Source organism: Pelobates fuscus, chromosome 7 (assembly GCF_036172605.1).
Source record: "Pelobates fuscus isolate aPelFus1 chromosome 7, aPelFus1.pri, whole genome shotgun sequence".
In the NCBI taxonomy this organism is placed as follows: domain Eukaryota; kingdom Metazoa; phylum Chordata; class Amphibia; order Anura; family Pelobatidae; genus Pelobates; species Pelobates fuscus.
The window spans coordinates 186,098,618-186,124,256 of NC_086323.1; the positions used below are offsets into that span (position 1 = coordinate 186,098,618).

General features: G+C 43.7%; 2 protein-coding genes across 2 annotated transcripts in view; both read right to left on the bottom strand.

Annotated features, from left to right (window-relative positions):
* LOC134568392 (dimethylaniline monooxygenase [N-oxide-forming] 2-like) overlaps positions 1-25,639 on the bottom strand; it is a 489,265-nt gene that overhangs the window by 288,282 nt on the left and 175,344 nt on the right. The gene's annotated exons all lie outside the window — the stretch shown is intronic.
* CFAP92 (cilia and flagella associated protein 92 (putative)) overlaps positions 1-25,639 on the bottom strand; it is a 219,034-nt gene that overhangs the window by 115,664 nt on the left and 77,731 nt on the right. Inside the window, exon 10 of the mRNA XM_063426966.1 lies at positions 24,589-25,472. Within this exon, the coding sequence (XP_063283036.1) occupies positions 24,589-25,472 (884 nt within the window). The remainder of the gene's footprint in view (positions 1-24,588; positions 25,473-25,639) is intronic.

Sequence of the window (25,639 nt, forward strand, 5' to 3'; positions counted from 1 at the left end):
CTTCGCCCGTCCACCCGGCGCCACCTAAACAGACACCCACCCAGCGCGGCCTCCAAACAGAAAAAAAGCCGGAGACCAGAACATCGGGAAACAGCAACATACCCCTTAAATTCCGACACTCGCCCTCGCATACACCGGAGCAAGTCCACCAAGCCTGCCCGACAACTCACCACCCGGGGGCACCGGAATCATCTGACAAACTAAACAAGACCTCGCACGCAAGGACCGACACCGCCAGCCACATAGATTACCGCAGTCCAGCACAGCTCTCTACCAGACATCAGCAGGGAGCCCCTTTCAGACCCCGCGGGAGCTGTAACATGGCCGCAGCACCAACTTTACCACTGCACCTGGCCCACCTATAAAGCCTCCAGAGTCGGCATTGGTTAAACCACACGGACAGCACCGGAGGCGGACTATGCCCCTTCAAGCATGCCGCCAACCCCAGGGACCCAATTAACCTGCCACCAGACGGAACCGGCTGAGCTAGCCTGAGGGACTGATACAGGACGGAACTTTCTCCTAAACGACCTGGTTAGCTAATTTAGCCTCTAAATGTCATACACCGAAGCTTGAGTATTATGATCTTGAGTATTATGTTCTTTTATACTTTGCTTTTTATTTCTGATGTCTCTCCTTATGCTGTTTCCTGTCACTGCAGTGGGACTTACTACTCACACTGTGCCCAGGGGTGCATTAACTAGATAGTTTGTTTATTTACAGTTACACTTGTATATACTGACATGCTTCATTGGCTGTCCTGGTCCTTAACAACTAGCAAGCATGATAAGCTTGATGTACTGAACTACACCCTCCTTGTTTTAATCTCGTAGCCAGACATGGCCATCTTGCCTTAATCATATTATAAAATGGCGGCCATACTTAGCGGAAGATTACCGAGCTCAACCAGGGCTCAATGGCTGAACCGCTTAGAAGCATCTCATGTTTAAAGCTAACGCCCCTCGCTTAGCAAACAATAGTCATATGACTTACGCTGGTTTAACTTTAGTTTAAAAATCGTTCATTTTTATTTTTTTTATTTTAATTTTTATTATTTCCCAACATGTAACACGCATAGAGAGGCACCTTAGGCTATCTAGCCTATCACCTCGGTAGCAAGCATTCATTTAGACTGCAATCCTCTATAACGTTGCAATATTGCCATAAGTATACTCATCTCCCCCCTTGCAAATGTAATGTTACTTATCATACCAGATGCTTAAACGTAACTGACGTCATCATATGAATCTTTAACTTAGCATGTATACTACAAACTACTGATGCCTCATAACTTGTTCTTTTCATGTTAAACAAAAAAATGTGCTGTTTTAACTTGCCACACTTTGCAATGATATGGAAATGCTTGCAGCTGCTGACGTGGCTCTGCACGCTTGTTGCTCCTTTACGCACAAATAAAATAAAGAATTAATAAAAAAAAAGAAAATAATTGGTAGAAGTAGAATCACTAACAACTATATCATAATCTATACTCACATTGGACAAAATCTACCTGGTAATGGAAGAAAATTGAGAAATAATTTGTTTGTGTTGGCTTATGAGGATAGACTATGCTTAGAACAATTTAAGATGGGTGTTTAGCACCTTAAATATCATGTTGAAACACGAGGAATGGTTTTAGTGAATAATTGTTGTGAAGTATCTACAGCTCATGATAGAGGAAGCAATTTCAACAGGGGAATAACGTGGGGAAAATAATTTGATATGGGAAACAACACCATTATTATTAATACACGTCTGTAATTTTAAGCGAAATAGAGTCCCAAATAAGTAGGTTTCACAAAAATATATATATACCGTATATATATACAAAATAATGGGAATAAATGAACCATCACAAAGATCACTAGTTCACAGTAATTTATATACCGGTAATCAGATATTTACATATATCCTAAAGATTGTTATAATTAAATGACGTTCACATTTCACAACACGAGGATGGCAGTTGAAAAGATTTGTCTACAGAAAATGAATATAAATAATTAAAAAAAAAAAAAAACACACACACTTTAGAAGGGGAAAGGGAAATGTTTTAACCCCTTCAGGATGGAGTCAATAGGGCACGTTCTGATCAAAACAAAACGTAAACAAAAACTGGAATTTGCGCTATATGTCTGTTCAACCGTAATTCACCGCTGTCACATTAAGTGCACCCACACTTATTATATATAATTTTGTTCAGGAGAAACAGGGCTTTAATTTCTCATTAACTATTCATATATGGAACATAACTTATTATGAATAAAATTAAAAAAATGTGAGAAAATAAGATTTAAAAAAAAAAAATGTATTTCCGTGATGTCTCACGAGTACAACAGTACCCCCCATTAACAGGTTTTATGGTGTTTTGGAAAGTTACAGGGTCAAATATAGAACGTTCCATTTTCAAATAGAAATTTGCCAGATTGGTAATGTTACCTTTGAGACGGTGTGGTAGCCCAGGAATGAGAATTACCCCCATAATGGCATACCATTTGAAAACGTAGACAACCCAAGGTATTGAAAGTGGGGTATGTTTAGTCTTTTTTGGTAGCCACTTAGTCACAAACACTGGCCAAAGATAGCGTTCATATTTGTTTTTGTGTGAAAAAAGCAAAAAACTAATATTTGGCCAGTGTTTGTGACTAAGTGGCTACTAAGAAAGACTGGACATACCCCACTTGCAATACCTTGGGTTGTCTACTTTTGCAAATGGTATGCCATCATGGGGGTAATTCTCATTCCTGGGCTACCATAATCTCCCAAAGGCAACATAACCAATCTGGCAAATTTCAATGTCAAAAAAATGAAATGCAAGCCTTATGTGACTCTCTAACTTTCCAAAACACCATAAAACCTGTACATAGGGGGTACTGTTATTCTTGGGAGACTTCACTAAACACAAATATTAGTGTTTTAAAACAGTAAAACATATTACAACAATAATATAGTCCATAAAAGTGCCATTCGTTTGTAAAAAAAAATGCAAAAAACGTCACCTTTACTTAAAATATCATCGTTGTAATACAATTTACCAGTTTGAAACACTAATATTTGAGTTCAGCAAAGTCTCCTGAGTAAAACAGTACCCCTATGTACAAGTTTTATGGTGTCTTGAAGAGTTACAGGGTCAAATATAGTGCTTGCAAATTAAATTATCTGCACTTTCTCCCTGTGTTGTCAGGCATGTCAATCAAATTTTAATTAATCAAATCACATAATTATGTTAAAAGATTACTTTAATATACATGTAGAATTTTAATATATATACATATATATGTATTTAAATTCTATGTGTATACTAATGTAATCTTTTACATTATATATATATATATTTGCGGTTATTTGTATTTTATATATAGATATATATATATATAGAATGTAATTCTAAGTGTATTTTGTTACCAATATATATATATATATATATATATATATATATATATATATATATATATATTAATAACAAAATACAGTTAGAATGAAATTACATATGAATATATGATTTATATTAAATTTTGTTTCAATATATTATATATATGTAACGTCATTCTAAGTGTATGTTTTTTTATATTTGTATTTTATTGGAGTTTCCAGTTCCAAAAATATCTGCGTCAAGGTATAAGGTTACAAAAAAATAGGTATATAACATATACAACAAATAGCATATACAACATATACATCAAAGCATAGTTAGGTAGCGACATATCCGTGTGCAATGTGGGCTATGTATGGTAGCCTCTAGGACTTTGCCCAGTAGCGTGCATATAAGGGTAGAGATAACCATTAACTCTGTAGTACATGTGAACTAAGGCATACAAATTGGAGCATGTGTGAACGAAATGCATAAGAACTAAAAGGGAGAACTGCTCCCGTTATGTGTGGTCTCTTCAAAAGGCAGTCTCGGGTGTGGTGTGCGATAGATATCTGTGTCAAGGTATAAGGTTACAAGCATAGGTATGTACCATAAACACCATATAACATATACAACATATATATCAATGCATAGGTAGGTAGCGACATATCAGTGTGCAATGTGGGCTATGCATGATAGCCTCTAGGACTTTTGCTCTGTAATGTGCATATGAGAGTAGAGATAACCATTCACTCTGTATTACCTGTGCACTAAGGAATATAAATTGGTGAACTAGGTGCTTAATAACTGAAACGGAGAACTGCTACCTTTATGTGTGGTCTTTTCTAAAGACAGTCTCGTTGGGTGTGGTGTGTGATGTCCCTAGTACTGGTGTATAACGTAAAACCCTTAAATGAAAGGTATTAAGTACCGTATATACTCGAGTATAAGCCGACCCGAATATAAGCCGAGGCCCCTAATTTTACCCCCAAAAACTGGGAAAACTTATTGACTCGAGTATAAGACTAGGGTGGGAAATGCAGCAGCTACTGGTAAATTTCTAAATAAAATTAGATCCTAAAAAAATTATATTAATTGAATATGTATTTACAGTGTGTGTATATAATGAATACAGTGTGTGCGTATGAGAATGCAGTGTGTATGGGTGCAGTGTGTGTGTATGGGTGCAGTGTGTGTGTATGAGTGCAGTGTGTGTGTATGAGTGCAGTGTGTGTGTATAAGTGCAGTGTGTGTGTATGAGTGCAGTGTGTGTGTATAAGTGCAGTGTGTGTATGAGTGCAGTGTGTGTATGGGTGCAGTGTGTATGGGTGCAGTGTGTATGACTGTAGTGTGTGTATGAGTGCAGTGTGTGTATGAGTGCAGTGTGTGCAGTGTATGTATGAGTGCAGTGTGTGCAGTGTATGTATGAGTGCAGTGTGTGCAGTGTATGTATGAGTGCAGTGTGTGTGTGTGAATGCAGTGTGTATATGAATGCAGTGTGTGTGTGTGTGTGTGAATGCAGTGTGTATATGAGTGCAGTGTGTGTGTGTGATGCAGAGTGTGATGCAGAGCCTTGGTGGGGGGTGGGCATTTTAATATATTTTTTATTATTATTATTTTAATTATTTTTGTTATATTATTATTTTTTTATTACTATTTTATTATTATTGTATTAATATTATTTTCATTTTTTGTGATATTATTCATTTATTTATTTGTATTACTATTATAAATGTTTTTGTCCCCCCTCCCTGCTTGCTAGCTGGCCAGGGAGGGGGGCTCCTTCCCTGGTGGTCCAGTGGGATTGGTAGTTCAGTGGGGGGGGGTTTGGGGGCTGTCAGAGATGTTACTTACCTCTCCTGCAGCTCCTGTCAGCTCTCTCCTCCTCCGCGCCGGTCCGTGCAGCTCTTCTGTCAGCTCCCAGTGTAAGTCTCGCGAGAGCCGCGGCTCTCGCGAGACTTACACTGGGAGCTGACCGAGGTGCTGAACGGACGGCGCGGAGGAGGAGAGAGCTGACAGGAGCTGCAGGAGAGGTAAGTAACATCTCTGACAGCCCCCAGTCTGTATTATGGCAATGCAAATTGCCATAATACAGACATTGACTCGAGTATAAGCCGAGTTGGGGTTTTTCAGCACAAAAAATGTGCTGAAAAACTCGGCTTATACTCGAGTATATACGGTAAATTAAAGGTGAATAAGCATTCGTTGGTTGGGGGCTAAGATGTGGTCGATATGGGTGTATGACTACATTTGCTATCAACTTTAGTATGGGTTCATATTTATGAACTGCGAAATGTTGGGCAACTATTGTGTGTCTCGTTGGCAAGTTGCTAGTAGTCTTAAAGGACCGCTATGAGTAAGGTGTAATTACATGTAGCGTGGTTTAGCTAGGAGTCGGGCTTGCAGGTTTATTGGGTGAACTCTGGTGGGTCCCTGTGTGCCTATTCCTGGCTTCTGGACTTTCGCTGGTATTGTCGTGATAACTGTCAATTTTTGGAGGAAAGTCTCTTTGTTCTCAGGTGAGGAGAGGGTGAGTATGTCATTACCCTGTGCTACCAGTAGGGAGCCGTCCACCCCCCACCGATATCTGATCTGCGCCTCTCTCAGCTGTCGGGCCACTGGTATTAGCTGCCTCTTGACTGCAAGGACGGTGTGGCGGTACCAGCCTTGCCACTGGGCATTGGAGAAGACTGATTGCCAGCCTCCTGCCATGTGACTATGGCCCCTGGGATGTATTGCCTGCTCTCCTGTACTGCTGAGGATTGCTACCCCTTAGGTGGATTTGGCTATGGAGCTTGTGTAGTGCCCTCTGTTGGTAGCAACAGTAATATGCACTACCTGAATAGCAAGACTGGTAATTTGCATATTCGGGTAGATTTGCATATCGCTAATTCTGCATGCAGGAGAGACATTTGTGTTAATTATGGTCTTCCCCACCTATTTATAAATATGTAATTATGTTATAATAAGTCACTGAATGTTGCCTGCTATGATTTGACTGTTTGTAATTTTATTGAGTTTTCACAGCAATGTTAATGTAATGACCAAATGGGCTAGTCCCAAGTAAAATAAAGATGTTGTCAGTTCTACTTCACCCTCAATTTGGAGTCCTGTCTCTTATTGGGGGAATCTGCTACAAGGGATTGCTATGCTCTGCATATTCCCTTGCTATAATCACTCCTAAGCTCTTTTAAGAGCTCGTTCCTGCTTCGCTCTGGAAGGAAGAGAGGTTCGTCCTGCGGTGGTTGTGTTGTCGGCTAGAGTGCTTGGAATCCTCAAGAAGCGCTAGGAGCATCCATCAACGGAGGTACCCAGTCGGGGTGCCAGGTGATCCGTTACATTGGTGGCAAGCGGTGGGATGGCGTCCTAGTGTGAGGTAAAGCAGCTCGGAGACACAGTTCGTTTGGATTTACAAATTGAGGGCAACGCTAGCAGTCGTGCAGCGCCCCTGGGAGCAGACAAGTATGGAAGGTTCTGGCTCTGAAGATGATTGGCTGGCCGAGGTGAGGCAGCGAGTGGCCGAGTATGGGGATGATATACCCATGGAGACACGCCAGGTGATCCGTTACATTGGTGGCAGCGGTGGGATGGCTTCCTAGCCTTGGGAAAACCAGCACTAATTCAGAGATGGAAGGCCGTGCAGTATCTCCCTTTGATGCCAGGCTCCAGCAGCGACTACAGGATGTGATGCGCAGTATGGAGTATCCTATCCCAGAGGAAAAAGAGACAGAGTGGAGGGTGGCGCTTCGTACCGATCTCTGGAAGGAGGACATCGACGAAATTCGACCCTTCCGGTTCGAGGAAATCCTGACCACTAACCAGCGCCAAGCAGAACAACTAGAGCTGCGAATGCCATTATTGGGAAACCAGCCCTCAGAGGAATGGGTAAGCGAACTGGAGACGCTAGTTGAGACTGAGGTGTGGCTGGATGATTCTTATCGGGCCCTGCGGTGGCATGCTTACCAACTCTACCCATGGCTGATCGAGTACAAGTGTATTGAGGGGGAAGACTACGATGGCCCTGGTTTGTTGTGGGATACTATTGAAACTAGTCTCTGGTTCGGAGACACCGACATTGCTCGCTTCTGGTCCATCCGAGCTGAGCGGGCAGACAACTGGGACCTTACGGAGATCGATGCCATTCAGCCAGATCTATCTTTTCTTGCCAACCGGGAGTGGGAACTAGAACAGGATTATGTTTGCCTATTCCAATGGATAACGCCGCCTGTCTCTGACATGATGGGGCTTATTGACTGTATGCCACCGGAAGCATTGAGTTTAGTTCCTCCTCCCCAGCAACCAAGCCTGTTATCAGGGGACTTTGGTACTGTACCACATATGTCCCAACCAGCACCAGAGATGGAAGATCTTATTGACTTGTCCTGGGAAGACACCCAGCTGGCAGGTGGAGATGGGACCGAGGTCTCTCTACCGGCCCTACAGGGATGCTGGGCAGTCGGCCCAGATCCCCAGCGGCAGTATGTATCCCAGGGAGCTGAAGGTGCCGTCCTTCCTCCCCAGCGGCAGTGTGTGTCCTTAGGAGAGGAGACAGTTGGTCCCTCTTCCCAGCAGTCCAGTGAGTCTCAGGGAGCCGAAGGTGCAGTCCTTCCTCCCAAGCGGCAGTGTGTGTCCTTAGGAGAGGAGACAGTTGGTCCCTCTCCCCAGCAGTCCAGTGAGTCTCAGGGAGCCGAAGGTGCAGTCCTTCCTCCCCAGCGGCAGTGTGTGTTACAGGGAGCTGAAGGTGTCGTCCTTCCTCCCCAGCAGCAGTGTGTGTCATTAGGAGAGGAGACAGTTGGTCTCTCTCCCCAGCGGCTGAAAGTATGTATGGGAGAGGAGCTTGTTACCCCCTCTCCCCAGCAGCTGAAAGTATGTATGGGAGAGGAGCTTGTTACCCCCTCTCCCCAGCGGCAGCTTAACCCACCAAGGGGAGACAGTAAGCTCCACAACAGTGCAGATGGGACCGTGGTCTCTGCACATGCACCACTAGGGGTAGGGACAGTCGGTCCTGTCCACCAGCAGCAGGGCTGTTTAGCCAAAGGGGAGACAGTCGGTCTCCCCCTCCAGCAGCAGGGCTGTGTGTCCAAAGGGGAGACAGTCAGTCTCCCCCTCCAGCAGCAGGACTATGTAACCAAAGGGGAGACAGTCGGTCTCCCCCTCCAGCAGCAGCCCCAGATCCCGAGAGAGGAGCCTACCAACTCTTCTTTTCAGCATGGCTCCAACCAGGCTACTCCCGTGGTAGCGCTGGCACTCAGCAACCCACCAAGGCAGCCTATCAGTACCCCACACAGCCTTGTTGAGGCACCTGGACATGGACGAGCTAATCTTTTACCCAGGTGTAGTAACCATGTATTGTGGGTAGGCTGTATTACTGTTTGTGCTTCGTGGGTGGGTTGCTGGACTAACCAGGGCACTGACCGGCAGGAGGTCAGATACCCTGTTAGTCTGTTTGGAAAAGGGGAGAAATGTGGCGGTACCAGCCTTGCCACTGGGCATTGGAGAAGACTGATTGCCAGCCTCCTGCCATGTGACTATGGCCCCTGGGATGTATTGCCTGCTCTCCTGTACTGCTGAGGATTGCTACCCCTTAGGTGGATTTGGCTATGGAGCTTGTGTAGTGCCCTCTGTTGGTAGCAACAGTAATATGCACTACCTGAATAGCAAGACTGGTAATTTGCATATTCGGGTAGATTTGCATATCGCTAATTCTGCATGCAGGAGAGACATTTGTGTTAATTATGGTCTTCCCCACCTATTTATAAATATGTAATTATGTTATAATAAGTCACTGAATGTTGCCTGCTATGATTTGACTGTTTGTAATTTTATTGAGTTTTCACAGCAATGTTAATGTAATGACCAAATGGGCTAGTCCCAAGTAAAATAAAGATGTTGTCAGTTCTACTTCACCCTCAATTTGGAGTCCTGTCTCTTATTGGGGGAATCTGCTACAAGGGATTGCTATGCTCTGCATATTCCCTTGCTATAATCACTCCTAAGCTCTTTTAAGAGCTCGTTCCTGCTTCGCTCTGGAAGGAAGAGAGGTTCGTCCTGCGGTGGTTGTGTTGTCGGCTAGAGTGCTTGGAATCCTCAAGAAGCGCTAGGAGCATCCATCAACGGAGGTACCCAGTCGGGGTGCCAGGTGATCCGTTACAGACGGCAAAAGGGAGGTCTCCGTATATGGCTATTTCACAGCCTTCGAAGTGTATGGTTCCCAGCTCTCTCGAATTGGTCATAATTGCAGATCGGGTTGTAATGTCTCTAGTAGTGGCAATTACGTCTCTTGGGGCATCCACTGGGGCAGCTGCCGATTTGCGGACCCGGAACGCTGTCGTTAGTGTCTCTGTGCTCGTGTTGCCCCCTATGCCTAGCGAGGCCATGAAGCGTCGAAGGAAGGGCAGTGCCGCGTCCCCCTCAATATGCTCCGGAATGCCGCGGAGGCGGATGTTCTTCCGTCTGTGTCTGGACTCCATCACTAACATCGACTTGGTAAGTTTCTGTACTTGGTCTGTTAGTGCTTGCAGGTTGTTGTGGGTGTCTTGCACACTCTGGGCTCTGGTTGCTTATTTAGTTTCGATCGCTGCGATCCGTTGTTTGAGGGTCCCTATTTCCGTGCGTGTGTCTAAGAGGTCAGCCTTCCACACACGCCGCATATCCAGCAGGAGATTTTTAATGTCTCTCTTTGTAGCCGGTGAGGAGTCTTCATCTGACTCCGACTCATTAGAGGGGGTCCCCTCCGACTGTGTGGTCGGGGCATCTTCCTCCTCTTGGTAGTTCTCCAAGGCCTCATCTTCGCTAGGCGGATCGGGCGCCATTTTGGCTTGGGCCCGCGGTGTAGGCCTCTCAAAGGATAATCTAATATCCTGCGTTTTTGGAGCCTCTGGATGGCGTGGTTTTTTGATTTTGCACCCCATAGTACTTTCTGTGTGAGGGCGGTTGGTTCTCAGCGTGTTAGGAGTTTTGTTTTCCGTTTTTTTTTTTTTTTAAATTCTTTATTTTTGTAGTGCATGGTTTAGTTAACAAGCTCAGATTGACATTTTCGAGTGAGAAAATCTTGTTCAATACAATGAGGTTAAGATCAAGTTTGTCGTGAAACGTCAGCAGTACCGCACTTTTTTTATAACATGAAAGAACAGTGATATATGCTTATGAGTGATAATAAAACCAGTTTCGTTATAGTGAGTACATATCGTAAGCACTGATACTGATTGCCACCAATAATTAAAGCAAGCTTAGTCAAATATATACATGGTAAGGTGAAGGTGAAGTGACCCCTAGGTCTCAACATTGCAAGTAAGTACATAAATTCTGGCTTAATAGTACATTGCGAAAAAGAAAAGCTATTAGTATTTAGCTATTAGCTATTAGTATAGCTATTAGCTATTAGTATTAAAATACACTTTGTATGACGTTACATATATATAATACCGTATATACTCGAGTATAAGCCGAGTTTTTCAGCACATGTTTTGTGCTGAAAAACCCCAACTCGGCTTATACTTGAGTCACTGTCTGTATTATGGCAATTTGCATTGTGGGGGCTGCAGAGATCTTACTTACCTCTCCTGCAGCTCCTGTCAGCTCCCTTCTCCTCCGCGGCGGTCCGTTCAGCACCTCGGTCAGCTCCCAGTGTAAGTCTCGCGAGAGCCGCGGGGTCATAGTGCGGCTCTCGCGAGACTTACAGTGTGAGCTGACAGAGAAGCTGCACGGACCGGCGCGGAGGAGAAAGGGAGCTGACAGGAGCTGCAGGAGAGGTAAGTGCTCTCCGCCAGCCCCCTTCCTCCCCCCCCCACTGAACTGCCAATGCCACTGGACCACCAGGGAAGGAGAGCCCCCCTCCCTGCCATGTATCAAGCAGGGAGGGGGGACGAAAAAAAAAAATATTAATATAATAAAATAAAATAATATTTATAAAATAAAAATAATAAAAAAATAATATTAAAATAATAATTTAAAAATAAATAATAATAATTAATAATATAATAAATATTAATAATAATAATTAATTAATAAAAACAATAATCAAAATGCCCACCCCCCACCAACACATACACAAACACACACTCACACTTCATTCATATACACACACTGCACTCACACACACACACTGCACACACACACTGCACTCATACACACACACTGCACACACACACACACACTGCACACATACGCACACACTGCATTCATACGCACACACTGCATTCATATGCACAAACTGCATTCATACGCACACACTGCATTCATACACACACACTGCATTCATACACACACACTGCATTCATTATATACACACACTGTAAATAAATATTCAATTAACAATTTTTTTAGGATCTAATTTTATTTAGAAATTTACAAGTACAAGCTGCTGCATTTCCCACCCTAGTTTTATACTCGAGTCAATAAGTTTTCCCATTTTTTGGGGGTAAAATTAGGGGCCTCGGCTTATATTCGGGTCGGCTTATACTCGAGCATATACCGTATGTATATATATATGATATTTGTGGTCAAGGCATAAAGCCGTAGAGTTAGTAACTTAAAACAATAAGATATGAAAAGTCAGTTGTGGTGTGCCGTAACTGACGATGTAGTAGGCCTGTAATAAAAGAGGGCCAAACTCAAGAATTGCTTTAAAGGAGGAGAGGTGGGTGGGACAAATCTCAAGACCTGAGCCGGTAGCAGGTGAAGGGCTGGAGCTCCTTAAGAAGGGGACTCAAGCCCCTCCCACAACTTCAGGCCCTGCCTTCCATTTGTGGTCAAGGCATAAAGCCGTAGAGTTAGTAACTTAAAACAATAAGATATGAAAAGTCAGTTGTGGTGTGCCGTAACTGACGATGTAGTAGGCCTGAAATAAAAGAGGGCAAAAAGATGAAACCAGTTTATTCAGCCTACAATACATATAAGATTATCACACAATCATGTTCTTGAATGCTAAGCGTACTTCCTGAACTGGCTGGGGGATGTATCGTGTATAAGCTGTGGACTTCCAGCGGCCCATGATCTTAATGATATGTGCGGGTTATAAGAATATTTGGACGGGTTTAGCCCCAAACGTATTAACAACGTTCTTACGTAAAGCATGAACTTACTAATGGTGAGTGTTTTACCGTACAAGGCTAGTAGTGGTTGATGTGGTGTCATTGGTATGGATAAAAGGTACTGGTCGAAGACTACCACGGGACACCATTTATTGTCAGTAGGGTAGTAGGGTATGGTGACCGTCTGTCCCTTCATACTAGTTTTCGTATGGTGTAGGAGCAGTGTATAGTGGTCGTGTGTTTTGACTAGGTCAGCTCTTGTGATGAAGTTTGGGGTGTTGTAATTAGTAGTGGTAAATTCCTTTGGCCGAAGGAACCCATAGAATGCCAAGTATATGGCTGTTTTGATGACCTGATTTGTGCGAGTCTCAAACGGTGAAGTGTCTAACAGATTTGATAGTGACTGGAATAGAATGTCATGTATGGGTAATCTGGAAGGTGTAGGTGCCGGGGTGGAGTCCTTGATACCTTTCAGAATAGACTTTACTTGGTAAGAGGAGAGGAACCGTTGTTTATCAGGCCATGTAGTGAGGATGTGGTGTTGAATACCCGTGATGTATAATTTAATAGTGTTAAAGGATAGTTTTAAGTGAAGGTGGCAAAAAGAAATAAACGCGGGGGGGCGGGGCCTAACCATCATGGCGACCAGACGTGTCTCTCAAGAGCTCCCGCTCAACTATAGCAGAACAAGCGACATAAGGCTGAACCCGATGAAACAAACAGCGGTATCTCACACTCATGAGCACCCCATGACAGAGGGAGTGCAGCGGAGGGATGAGAGACCCGCTCGAGACCCGCTTACAACACAACCGACAGTGCGGCCTAGTGCAAGACGGGCGGGGGAGGCGGCCGCTCCCCCGACCCGGAGGCACTCGGACGATGCCTATAATGCATGTGAGCCCCGTTACCCCCCCCTTTGGACCGGTGGGGGAGATCCCGGTCCACTCAGCGGAGGCCACCCCTGGCGAGCTGAGGCATCGAGGGCCGCCTCATGGGCAGAGAGTGAGTGCAGAGTCTCAGCCAAGATGGCGGAAACTGCAGGCGCCGAGAGCCCCAATGATGCCGCACACGACGTTCTGGGGAGACTGAACAGGCACTTTGAGAGATTCTGGAGGAAGCTGGAGCGCAAGCTACAACAACCTACCCTGACACAGAGCACTGCCCTTACTGAGCAGACACCGCGACTAAACCGTCGGCTAGCAGCGCAATGCACCGACAAACGACCAGCACCGAAGAGGGGCGAGGGGCCTCTGGGGAAGCCAAGGACTCACAGCCGGCACGGATCACAGCCCACGCTGAGACCTAAAACACCTCCGGGTCCTCCACATACATGGCCCAGACAGGTCGCTCGCAAGCTACAGCACCCTAATCCCAGTCCTCTGGCGAACTACTTACAGTTACAACAGAAACCCACCCCAGGGTCATCTCCTCATCGCTCCTCTCCCAAGCATATTGCCTCATCCGGGAGACAGCACCGCACCAGAGGGCCATGCACTCTCAAGCAAGCTGCACCCAGTACCAGTGCCGCAAGGTCTCCCCAATCTCTCTCACGTGGCGAACGGTCACCCCTGCAGTATGGAGAGAACGCCGAAAGAAGAAAAACAAAGAATCTTAAAAACATACAAAGAGCGGCGATCCCCAAGCGGGACCCCCGAACAGGGGACCAGAGGCGCGAAGCACAAAATGGCCGCGGAACACACTGCGGCATGCAACAGTACCCTGCACCCACCACGAACAGCAACTGCCTACCTGGGCCAGAGGACAATGGGAGACTAGTCCTCCGTCGCCGACGACACAAGCGGAGTGTCCCATTCTTCCGACACTGCAAGACCGTGAGCCGGCTCTGCTCTCCCGTTGCAGGAAAGGACTTTGAATTTGCAGGGTCCCAAGTTGGTAGCTCAGAGACGCAGACCTCAACATGGGCATGGGACTATGGAACTGTTACACCTCACACCCACCCAAGAGACTCGACCACAGCTCCTCAGTACGTCCCGAATACGGGAATCGGCTGAGCCGGGACTTACTCCGCCAAGTAACACTGGCCTACTATGCCCCTTGGACACCAGATTTGCACTCCCACTGAATGCAGACAACATATCACCTACGACTGGAACGACTTAATATTAAGCTACGCTATTTGTTAACTCATATTGTTCTATATATAGCTTTCTCAATGCAGCCTAGTTTGAAAGTTTTTCATACCCAACATCATAAGTCTGTCCCTGCAGTAGCATCCTTATCCGTATGACAAACTTTATGTGTTTTCGTGAAACGGGTAGCTCCAAGCTAATAACTAGGTAGACAAGGCTTGTGTATACATGCATACATATTCTCCATGTTGATGCCTTTAGCGCGTTAATCAATAGGCCTAGCGTAGTTTATTTTCTATCAATGTTATTAGCATATTGTTTGTACGATTATCCAAAGCGACAACTGTTTAAGCGACAACTGTTTAAGCGACAACTGTCTAAGCGACAACTGTCTAAGCGACAACTGTCTAAGCAACAAATGTTTAATCGACAAATGTTTAAGCGACAAATGTTTAAGCGACAAACGTTACAGCGACAACTGTTTAAGCGACAAATGTTTAAGCGACAAATGTTTAAGCGACAAATGTTTAAGCGACAACTGTTTAATCGACAAATGTTTAAGCGACAACTGTTTAAGCGACAAATGTTTAAGCGACAACTGTTTAATCGACAAATGTTTAAGCGACAACTGTTTAATCGACAAATGTTTAAGCGACAACTGTTTAAGCGACAAACGTTACAGCGACAAATGTTAAAGTGACAAACTAAACGACTGAAATACTCACTATTACTGACTAGCCTGGACCCAGCCTGACTGCTAATATTATTTTTTGTTTGCTGACATGTCGGCGCTAAACCTTAACATATAAAAAAAGAGGTACGACTACTGAGGAAATGTACGGAACCCTATACTGTATTTTAAATGCACATTTCCCTCTCTCTATTCTGTATCCCAACTACCATACCTCAATAAAATACAGATTGACAAAAAAAAAAAAAAAAAAGAAATAAACGCAATCATAGTACTCATAGCAAATTTGGCAGCAATTTTGTGTTCCATCACAAATTTATTAAACAACAGAAAAGCCCTATCATAAACTTTTTTAGTATTTACAGAAAGTCCTAATTGTGAGAGATGATATCCATGAGCGAGTAATCTGTTTAGTCCAATATCATCTCCTGCCACTGTGGTACGGGAGTGGGTGTTAAGGCCGCTGTGGGTAGGGCCGCCCGGAACTCCTGAAAACGAGATCGGGATAAATGGTCAGCGGCAACATTTAGAATCCCAGGGACATGTACGCAATTCAGGAAAAAACTGTATTTCGCTGCTTGCCATGTGAGATTCCTAACAAACCGCATGATGGTCAGTGAAGCGGAACGTCCCTTGTTAACAATATGGCATGTTGCCATGTTGTCCGAGAAGCACCGTACCGACTTCCCTGACCAGATAGCTCCCCATTTCACCGCTGCTGCAACAATGGGATAAAGTTCAAACAAAGCAGACGTTTCCTTGAACTCTGGTATCTCCGCAATTTCCTTTGGCCAGTTGCCCCACATCCATTCATTGCCAAAAATTGCAGCGAAACCGGAAGTGGCCGCAGCATCTGTCCAAATAGAGACAGATTCATCCGATAACACTGGTATGAACAAGCTTTTCCCATTCCAGTGTCGTAAAAACTCCCTCCACATGCGTAAATCAGCAGTGGCATGCACATCTAACCTTATACGGGAGGAGTCGGTCTGAAACCTAGGGAACAGACTGAGTAGCCGGGATATAATTTTCATTGCAAAATTAAGAGAACCTAACAGGGATTGCAACTCCTTTTTGCTGCAGGACTGTTCGGTTAAATAAAAGTCAATGGCGGTCAGTATGCGATCAATCTTTTCCCTGGGGAGGCTAGCCTGCATGTGTACTGAATCCAGCACCACCCCCAGGAAATTGATGACCGTGTCGGGACCTTCTGTCTTAGTCGGTGAAATCGGGACTCCTAGCGGTGTAAAAAGGCGTGTTGTAGCCTGAAGACTACTGGGAGGTAAGAGGTTGCTTTCTATGGAGAGAAAGTCATCCAGATAGTGAATAATAGTGGGGCATCTACAGGTGTTAAGTAATATCCAACACAACGTCTCAGCAAACATATCGAAAATACGTGGGCTGCTCTTAGAACCGAAGGTGAGACGCGTGAAAAAATAATATTGCTCTTGCCATTTAACACCATGTAGATGGAGGTATTGGGAGTAGTTTAAAAGCATTCACTATATCTGTCTTACTAAGCCAAGCGCCTATTCCTGCTGAGAGGATGGCCGTGATGGCATTGTCTATAATAGCGTATTGCAATGAAAACTCCTCAGACGGAATAAGTGAGTTTAGACTTGGTGTGGCCGATGCATGGGGAGCAGAGAGGTCAAAAATCAACCTTTGCTTGTTTGAGGACTTACCAGTGACCAGACCTATGGGGTTAGTTCTCCATACCGCAAAAGGTGGAGTATCAAAGGGCCCAATTACAAACCCTTGGTCAACCTCTTTCTGTATCAGTCGGTCAATAGCGTCAGGATCTGCCATGGCTGTTTGCAAGTTCTTGCATTCTAGGACCCCAGTAGGCATGTGGATGATACCCGTGTGAAAACCCGCCGTGAAACCTGACACCAAAAATTCCACTAAGTGTTGGGATGGATGATCACGTAATAACTTTCTCAGTAGTGAGACATCAATAGACGATAAATACTGTTTGGGGTATAGTTTATTTGGGCACATTGCTTTAGAGTGGGCCTGGAAACATAAGGAACACACATGAAGCAACCTACATGCACTGAACCCGCACGTGCCTGTATTAAAATTATTGCAAATATGCGACTTCCCCAAAAAGATTATATCGCGGCCCAATTTATCTTTAAGGACCTTGGCTGGTCTCCCAGTCGGTGGCACATTAGGAGGGAGGTAGAAATTATTTACCTCTGGGGTATTGGGGCATAAATTTGCCATGTGTGAATTAGAGGCACAAATGGCACAAGCTGGTGTCTTGAGGCCCGCAAAGTGCCGACAAAAGAGCTCCGTATCCAGCATACTCCAGTCAACTTGAAAGCTAAACTGGGACAGAGCCGCCGACGCCTTTGCGGCGAAAGCACGGTGATAGTCATAGAATGCCGTACCACCGTACTTATGCCCCAAATCCACCAGCTTGTGTAGGTACAGATCCAATTCCTCTCTCCTATGGGGATGCACTGAGCATACAACATCCCTGTAGGTTCCAAAAGCCAGGACAAATTCCGGAATAGACAGCTTACGGTTTAGTCTGGGGTCCCTAGATTTAAGAACCACTGATATGTCACCGTAAGCATACGTTTTATTTTCCAGGACATCTTGGGAGGCAATGAGAAGTTATACCAAATTCACCTCTTTCCCCTCCAAGATGTCCTTTCTCAAATTAGCAGGCACCATATGTGCTGGGTTAATAACATGCAGATTTTTAATACCCGCCGGAATATTACCTGTAGAAGTGCTGGGGACAACCGCAGTGTCACTATTTCCCAGAGCCGTTTGCAACTGCTGTCGGCTCTCTGTGTCCATTTTATCCAGTTTATCAGTAATACAACCTAAAGAGGTCAAGACCGAGAATAATATTGTATGCAGGTCAGAAGGCTGACCGCTACTAGACCCTTCACCAGTCCCCGAATTATCGGTTTACGTGTTTAAAAGTCTATATAATTCGGTGATCCGAGGAACCGTCCAGGAGCGGAGCGATGCAGGACTTGCATTGTCGACTCCTTGAGATGGAGTGACCGATCTAGCAGGTGTGCTAGGGATAGACAAATCTTCCCCGCCTTCTGGTAGTTGTGACATGCTAAAAAATTAATTGTAGAAGTTTTACCTAGTGTAAAAACTTTTCACTGGCTGTTTTAACTAGTGCCAAGTGGCGAAACAATTAAGACGATAGGTGAGCAATGAGGCCCTACTAGTTGCCAAGCGGCTGTGAGAGGCTCTATCTATGATTTGGCCCGATTGGAGTATGAGGCCATTGACATTATGGCGGGAAGTTGGCCCCTCTGTGACAATAACCAGAAAAAGACAGAATGGGAGTGACAGGTGAGGCCCTCTCTAGGCAACCGTGCGAGGCGGCTAACTATGATTTGGCCCGAGGGGATATCGTACCTCCGTTTGAGGATGGGTGTTGGCCTCGCGGGACCACTAACGTAAGGCGTAGAAGGCCAAGAAGAACGTACCTAGCGGCTCCTATGCTTTTAGTGCCAGTGTATAACTAGCCTATGAGATAGACGGGGAAGGGAAACGTGTTGAATCGAAGCAAGGTAAGGTAATACAGGTAAACTGTAGGTCCTACAAAATAGTGAGTTCATAAATAAATTTAAATTTAATAACTATTAAATGATTATTGCTATGTACCTAAATTCCCTCCTGTACCCAAGATACCTACCTGGTAGCAAAATCCTAAATTGGAACCTGGAACCAAAACACAAAATTGCTGCTTGGATGGACTAGCCTATAAATGTAGAAATAACACGTAAGAATAACGGCTATGAAAAATCTGCAGTAGCTAGTTAAATAGGAAAAACTGACATGCTAAACTTTAGGTGTTTTAAGAATTCAATGTGTCACATAAAAAAAAAAAAAAAAACTCATCTTGACTGCTTGTAGTGCCTAGGACACAGAACATTTGGCAGAATGCCGGTGTAGAGGCCAGTCATTATAGTCTGCTTTAACCTGATATTATACATGTAACACAAAGTGATTAAAATTGTACAATATGTAACTCGCATAATATGTAATAATAACGAATGCCCACAAGGGGCCGACATAACCCAGCTAGAGTGCACCATGAATTTTCAAATGTATTGTAAACGAATGGAAAAATAGTATTTTTATCCTATGAGCACAAATTTAATGTAAACAGAATATAAGTACGAATAATGTGTGAAATGATTTAAACGAAATCCGGAAATGAAACGAATTGCCCAGCGTACGTGCAATAATTCCCGCCAAAATTTCAAACTATGTGACGTAACGGTAAGCTTCCGTACTTGGATAGTGGTATCCCAGGATGACGCGGATCGACCGCGACAGCCGCCCGACGGCAGCCGTGACTTACGGTTTTGCAGAAAAAACGGAAACAGCCGCCGGTCGCTTATGGGGTAAGCAGAATGCGGGAACGCCTGGGCGACAGGGAAGCTCTAGCAAGCTGACACGGAGCAACAGGATCAGGTAAGTGATTCCTCGGAGATCAGCCTGTAACAGAGGAGATTTGCACGGACCGGAAGTGCGGTTATGCAAATCTCAAGACCTGAGCTGGTAGCAGGTGAAGGGCTGGAGCTCCTTAAGAAGGGGACTCAAGCCCCTCCCACAACTTCAGGCCCTGCCTTCCATATATACATATATTATATTTATATAAATACATTTATTTTAATTTTACACATGTTTAATATGTTTTTTTTACAGCTCCCACCAGCAGGGGGACTGTCTGACATTTCAGACAGTCCCCCTGCTGGCAGATCCACAGCCAGCTATAAGGGGCCAGGTGATCGCTCTTTGAGAGCGATCACATGGCCCCCGGGGGCCTCATTTGCCGGGGGAGGGCTGCCTGGGCTATGAAGCAGCCCTCCAGAAGAGGATCGCGTAGTAATTACGTATATAAATCTAACAAGGTGATTTGGGGATTTTTAGCTCACACATGCATAAAGATATTCACGTATTTTTGTATGTGTTCATATAACTATGTAACTAATTTCAAGTAGCTCATTTAAAATTATTTGATAACACAATTATTGCAGCCAATCGAAACAACTTAATCATATTTATCAAATACCTATACACTCCTACTTATTATGGGTTATTAAATGTTATCTAATCTAGAAAGTATTATTCATTGAACTTAAGAATGAGAGGAGGAAGATCAAAATATAATATTTTAAATTTATTCATATAACCAAGAGTAAGATTACATTTGCAATTCTTTAAGCTAGACCAGTGGTTCCCAAACTGTGTACCAAGGTGCCGCGGCGTGCACACAGGGGTGCCGCCGAATGTTTCCCCTGTAATGCCGGCTGTGAGGAAGTGACAGCCTGTCGCTTCCTCCCAGCATCATGCAGAGACGGCACCGGAGGAAGAGGAGGAAGTTGCAGCTTTTGGAGAGTGGAGCATAAAGAGCTTCAGACCCCTACACTCCTCCCAGCAGGACCAGAACTCCAAGTCACCCTCCTGGACACACAAGGTAAGCTAACAGGATGGTGGCTGGAGATATAAAAAAATAACTTGTGTGTGAGTGTTTGTATGAGTTTGAGTGTGAATGTGTATATTAGTGTGTTGTGTATTTGTATGTGTGTGAGTGTATGTATGAGTGTGTGTGTGTGTATGTGTATTGTATCAGGGTGTTTGTGAGTGTGTGTGTGTCAGGGTGTGCATCTGTGTGTGTGTGTATATATGTCAGTGTGCTTCTGTGTCTGTGTGTGCGCAAACATCTGTGTATGTGCCTCTGTGTCTCAGGGGGTGTGTTTTTATGTCAGTATATGCATCTGTGTCATGGTGTGATCGTGTATCAATGTTTGTGTGTGTGTGTGTATGTGTCAGTGTGTATCTATATGTGTGTATGTGTCGGTGTCTAGATGAATTTGTTTGTATGCATCTGTGTGTTAATGTGCATGAATATCTGTGTAAGTATGTATGTATGTGGTAGTGTACATGCATACATCCAATCAGTCAAACACCAGCACAACATACAAGCACACTTCTGCAATGTAACACAAATATTACATACAAACACACCCCTGCATTAAAAAAAAAAAATATATATATATATATATATATATACACACACACCCCTTCACTCAAACACAAATACTTCACACAAATGTACATCCACATTTAAAAGTGAACATTACATTCAGACACACCCATGCATTAAAACACTATAGCGCCAGTAAATGCTGCAGTGCTGTACTGATATACAACCTAGAAATTTTGACTTGGGGTGCCTTGGAAAAATACTGAAATTTTAATGGCACCTTAAACCTAAAAAGTTGGTAATTATCTAGGAAGTGGGGTTAGGCTTTCAGTATATAAATAAAGATAAAGTATAAGGTGGTGAAAAAGTCTTTAAGATATGGTAAATTTAAGTATAGCTACAAAGTATGAATATTGGGGTTTAACTGGTATAGGTTGAATTATTATTAATTACGATTGAATATCTGCCTACGTAGGACCAAAGTTACTACATACAGAATAGTTATAGAACATAAATGGTTTTAGCCAATCGAAAATAAATGAATACATTTTTGACTGTATATGCTGGAAGCCTTTATACCTCTACTCATAATAAGCTTTCAGAAATAATCTTTTATCTAGAAAAAAATATTAATTGAATCTAATGATATGAGAAGAAAGATAAAAACACAATATTACGGGGCGTGGCCGGACGTGGAGATGAATGGACGTGCACTAATCCAGCTCCCTGAGCCTTGAGATACAATCCACAACAATCGGAGGTCAGAAGTCGAAATGGGTAACCCTAAAAAACATACCTCTTCACAAGGGGCTGTCCACAAGACACCAGGATCGAAATCTGGACCGCTTACCCGCTATTTCCGCGATTCCGCGGACCGCGAGGACGAAACCACGAGCCTCAAAATGGCGGCAGAATCAGAACCCACAAGCTCAGCTTCGTCTGTGGGCTCCTGCAACACACATACACCCATACAGGACCAGGAGATAAGAGAATTACTGAGGAATCTGCCCTCCAAAGCAGACCTGGCCAACATGATTGGGAAATTGGAGGCCTCCTTCCAGGCAAAGGTAGACGCAGTGGGGGCAGACATACAGCAAGTAAGCCTTAAAGTCACAGACCTCGAAGAGGAGAGGGATGTGATGCAAGCCCAAATTCCAAATAATTCCTCTACACTGGAGGCTCACTCTCACACGTTATCTGCCTTTCAAAGACAGCTAGATGACTTAGACAATAGGAGCCGCAGAAATAACTTAAGAATCAGGGGTCTCCCGGAAATACAAGGGGAAGATATAATGGCCAGCCTGACAGAACTATTCAATCTTATTATAGGGGACCCCACTGATACCCCCATTATAATGGACAGAGCACACAGATCGCTACGCCCAAGAGGGCACCACGTGATGTCATCTGTAAGCTCCACTACTTTTCAGTGAAGGAGACCATAATCAGAGCACTCAGAGACACCTCCCAACCTCTGCTTTTTCATGAACACCATATACAAATATTTCCAGACCTATCCTGGTTCACACTCCAAGCGAGGCGAGCCCTAAAACCCATTACAGAACACCTGCGCAACCGTAATATACGTTATAGATGGGGCTACCCCTTTGCACTTATAGTTAATAGCAAGGGGACTACATATTCCATCGCAAAACACCAAGACGTCAGACCATTCCTACAGGCACTAGACTTGACCGGATACCAATATCCTTGACTGGTATGTCCCACAACCCAACCAAGACACTGCCATCTTGCCCCAAAGACAAAGATGGAACACTCCGACTAAAAGGCGAAGAGCCGACCAGCGGTTCCTCTCACCCAGAGGGTGAACTGCAGGGCCTCCAGGCAGAGATCTGCAACAAAATGCATAACAACATCCACACGCTACTACTCCCCTTCCCCATACCTGACCGCCTCCTATTCCTTCGCAGATAATGGCAGCCCAGAACAACGATACACTCAAGATATGGTCGCATAACAACGCATGAATGGGAGTAAAAGAGATTGGAGAACTCCTAACTAGTGAACTTTGAACTTGACTTCCACCTCCTCCTCAGTGCTACATCTACATTCCCCCAGGAAACCGGGGACTACATCACACGGAGGCAAGGGCAGAGATTACATCTACGAAGACTTCAACGCCCCTGGGACTATCACCACCAGCCATATGGACCGTCCCTGGAACAACTACCTACGCATGGAGGAGAGCACCTTGGAGCAAAGACATTTTATGAGCCTCTCTGTCATGAGGGACACTAGCAGGTTACGGACTGATTCGAAAAAGGCACACTAAGGAGATCCTGACACCCGACAGTTTTGAGCAACAGACTGTGCAATATGCCTTTTATCCACAACTCTACCAGATCCTATAGTAATCCATCTGCCATTCCTAGTACGTCTCTGCGGCAGTGGCTTTGCAACAGTAACCAGCCTGTTTTTTTTTTTAATCAGATAATTTACAAATCTCAGACTTCAAAAATACAATCTCCTGCCGCAGTATAGAGAACTGTCTACAGATTAGACAGCATTAAAATCTCCAAATAGTGGAATGTGAAACAAATGCAAAACAACTATTACACTGAACTAAGTCTGCCATTTTAATGAGGTGAGTAATTTAAATCAAACATCTTCTTTTTTCCTCCTGTATGCCTCAGATTACCTCCAGTTTCTCTCCAGAATATCTCAAATCACACACTTTGAAGCAGCACTTTAACACTTGTGTAGGCCTATGCTTATTTGCAAACAATAGCTAATTAACCAACAATCAATAGAAAACACCAAGCTAATCAAATGCCTTCCCAATTACCAACAGGAAATCAAACCTTGTGCAATCAGTAATCTTTTCCTATAGATGAAACTCTTAGACAGTTGAAGCTTCTGTAAAACTCTCCAGCATATCTCCAATCACACACTTTGAAGCAGCACCTAGAAGTAGCAACCAAGCTATATCCAAGCTTTATTGTTTCTAATTCTGCCTCCCAAGAAAACTGTCTGGATTTTTCATTGATTCCGCAACACTGCGCCTATTTAATACAAGGACATAGTATCCTGTGTGGTTACAGGTTCACAATATACATTGAGCAGGGTGACATCTGCTTGGAGATAAATATTATTAGTTGTAGACTACCATATAATGTTATAGATTTTGACTTTTGTTAAAGTTCATATCATTCCGATCTTGCTCTTTTAGTTCTTGCTCTTTTATACAGTGCTGTGGAGCTTGCTTGCACTACATACATAAAATACGCAGAGAATCGGTGTAAGTAAAATTGCATATACTGATAACATTCTTAATTGTTGTTTAATTGATTAACTGCTCCATAAGAAGGTAAGTCAACAAAAAATATTTCAGCTGCAAATTCCAGAGTCAATTCTAGTGAGTCTGCAAATTCTAATACAATGCAATTTACATACACCTCATTTATGATACGTTGTAGATTTCATACCTGATCGGTAGAGATTCCCAAAGCTTCTTAATTCCTCTGTCTTTCAGTCCTTCCAGAACAAATAGGTGAAAGCTTCCATCCATAATATGAATCCCAGTTATAACGTCCAGAGTGGTATCATTTTTCTGCTCACTTGTTAGATGCACCTTGTAAAGAACATCCTGATTTTTTTTAAGTGAGTTATCATCCAGATTCAGAGCTTTGGCATTGATGTCTGTAATCTCTTTAATAATTGTGTGAAGAAATTTTCTGTTGTTATAATTAAAAATGTAGATTATACGGTTATACGGACTATCAGAGACATTGGTTTCCACAGAAAGAGGTACAGCAATATCTACTCTAACTTTGAGAAAAGACTGTGAATCTAGATAATGTCCCACTGGAAGGAGTGAATCTTGGGAATCATCCACTGATTCCATTATTCTGATTTTTCCATTGATGGCATTAGGACTGTGTCTGGTGGGATCAGGAGCTTCACAGTTTTCAATTGGGGCACAAATATTCAAATATTTTGCCCCTTGGACAAGTTCAGACAGTCTGACCTTGGCTATGCCATAAGGATCCTGCATTCTTTTATTGAATTGATTATGAAGGGTGTATCTGGATGCCACAAGACCAACATTACTCAGTTTCTCATCTTCTGGTTCACTGCCATAAAGTGATGGAGTGCTCTCATGTTGTTTGATTTTCCTGTCTCGATCATGTACCTCGATTTCAAGAGGAGGGCCATTCAGATACTCCTGTAGCTTGCTGGGATTAAAAGTACCAGCCAGAATTACATTGATGTCCTTAAAGTAAATATGCGTTCCATGTTCTTGACAATGTGTGCGGTAAAAAGGCTGATCATGAAACCTGTAACTGCAATACACAGGCTGGCATTTCTCCTGAAAAGAAAAAAATAAATAAATGTAGTCCAGATTAGTGTGCCTACATTACATGATAAATTGTATCTACACAGTTTTATTCTATAGGGAAAGTTTAACTCCTACATTAAATGTAGGAATATGCTACAAACCCTCAAACATCAGTAGTGCTAGGGAAGAGCAACTGC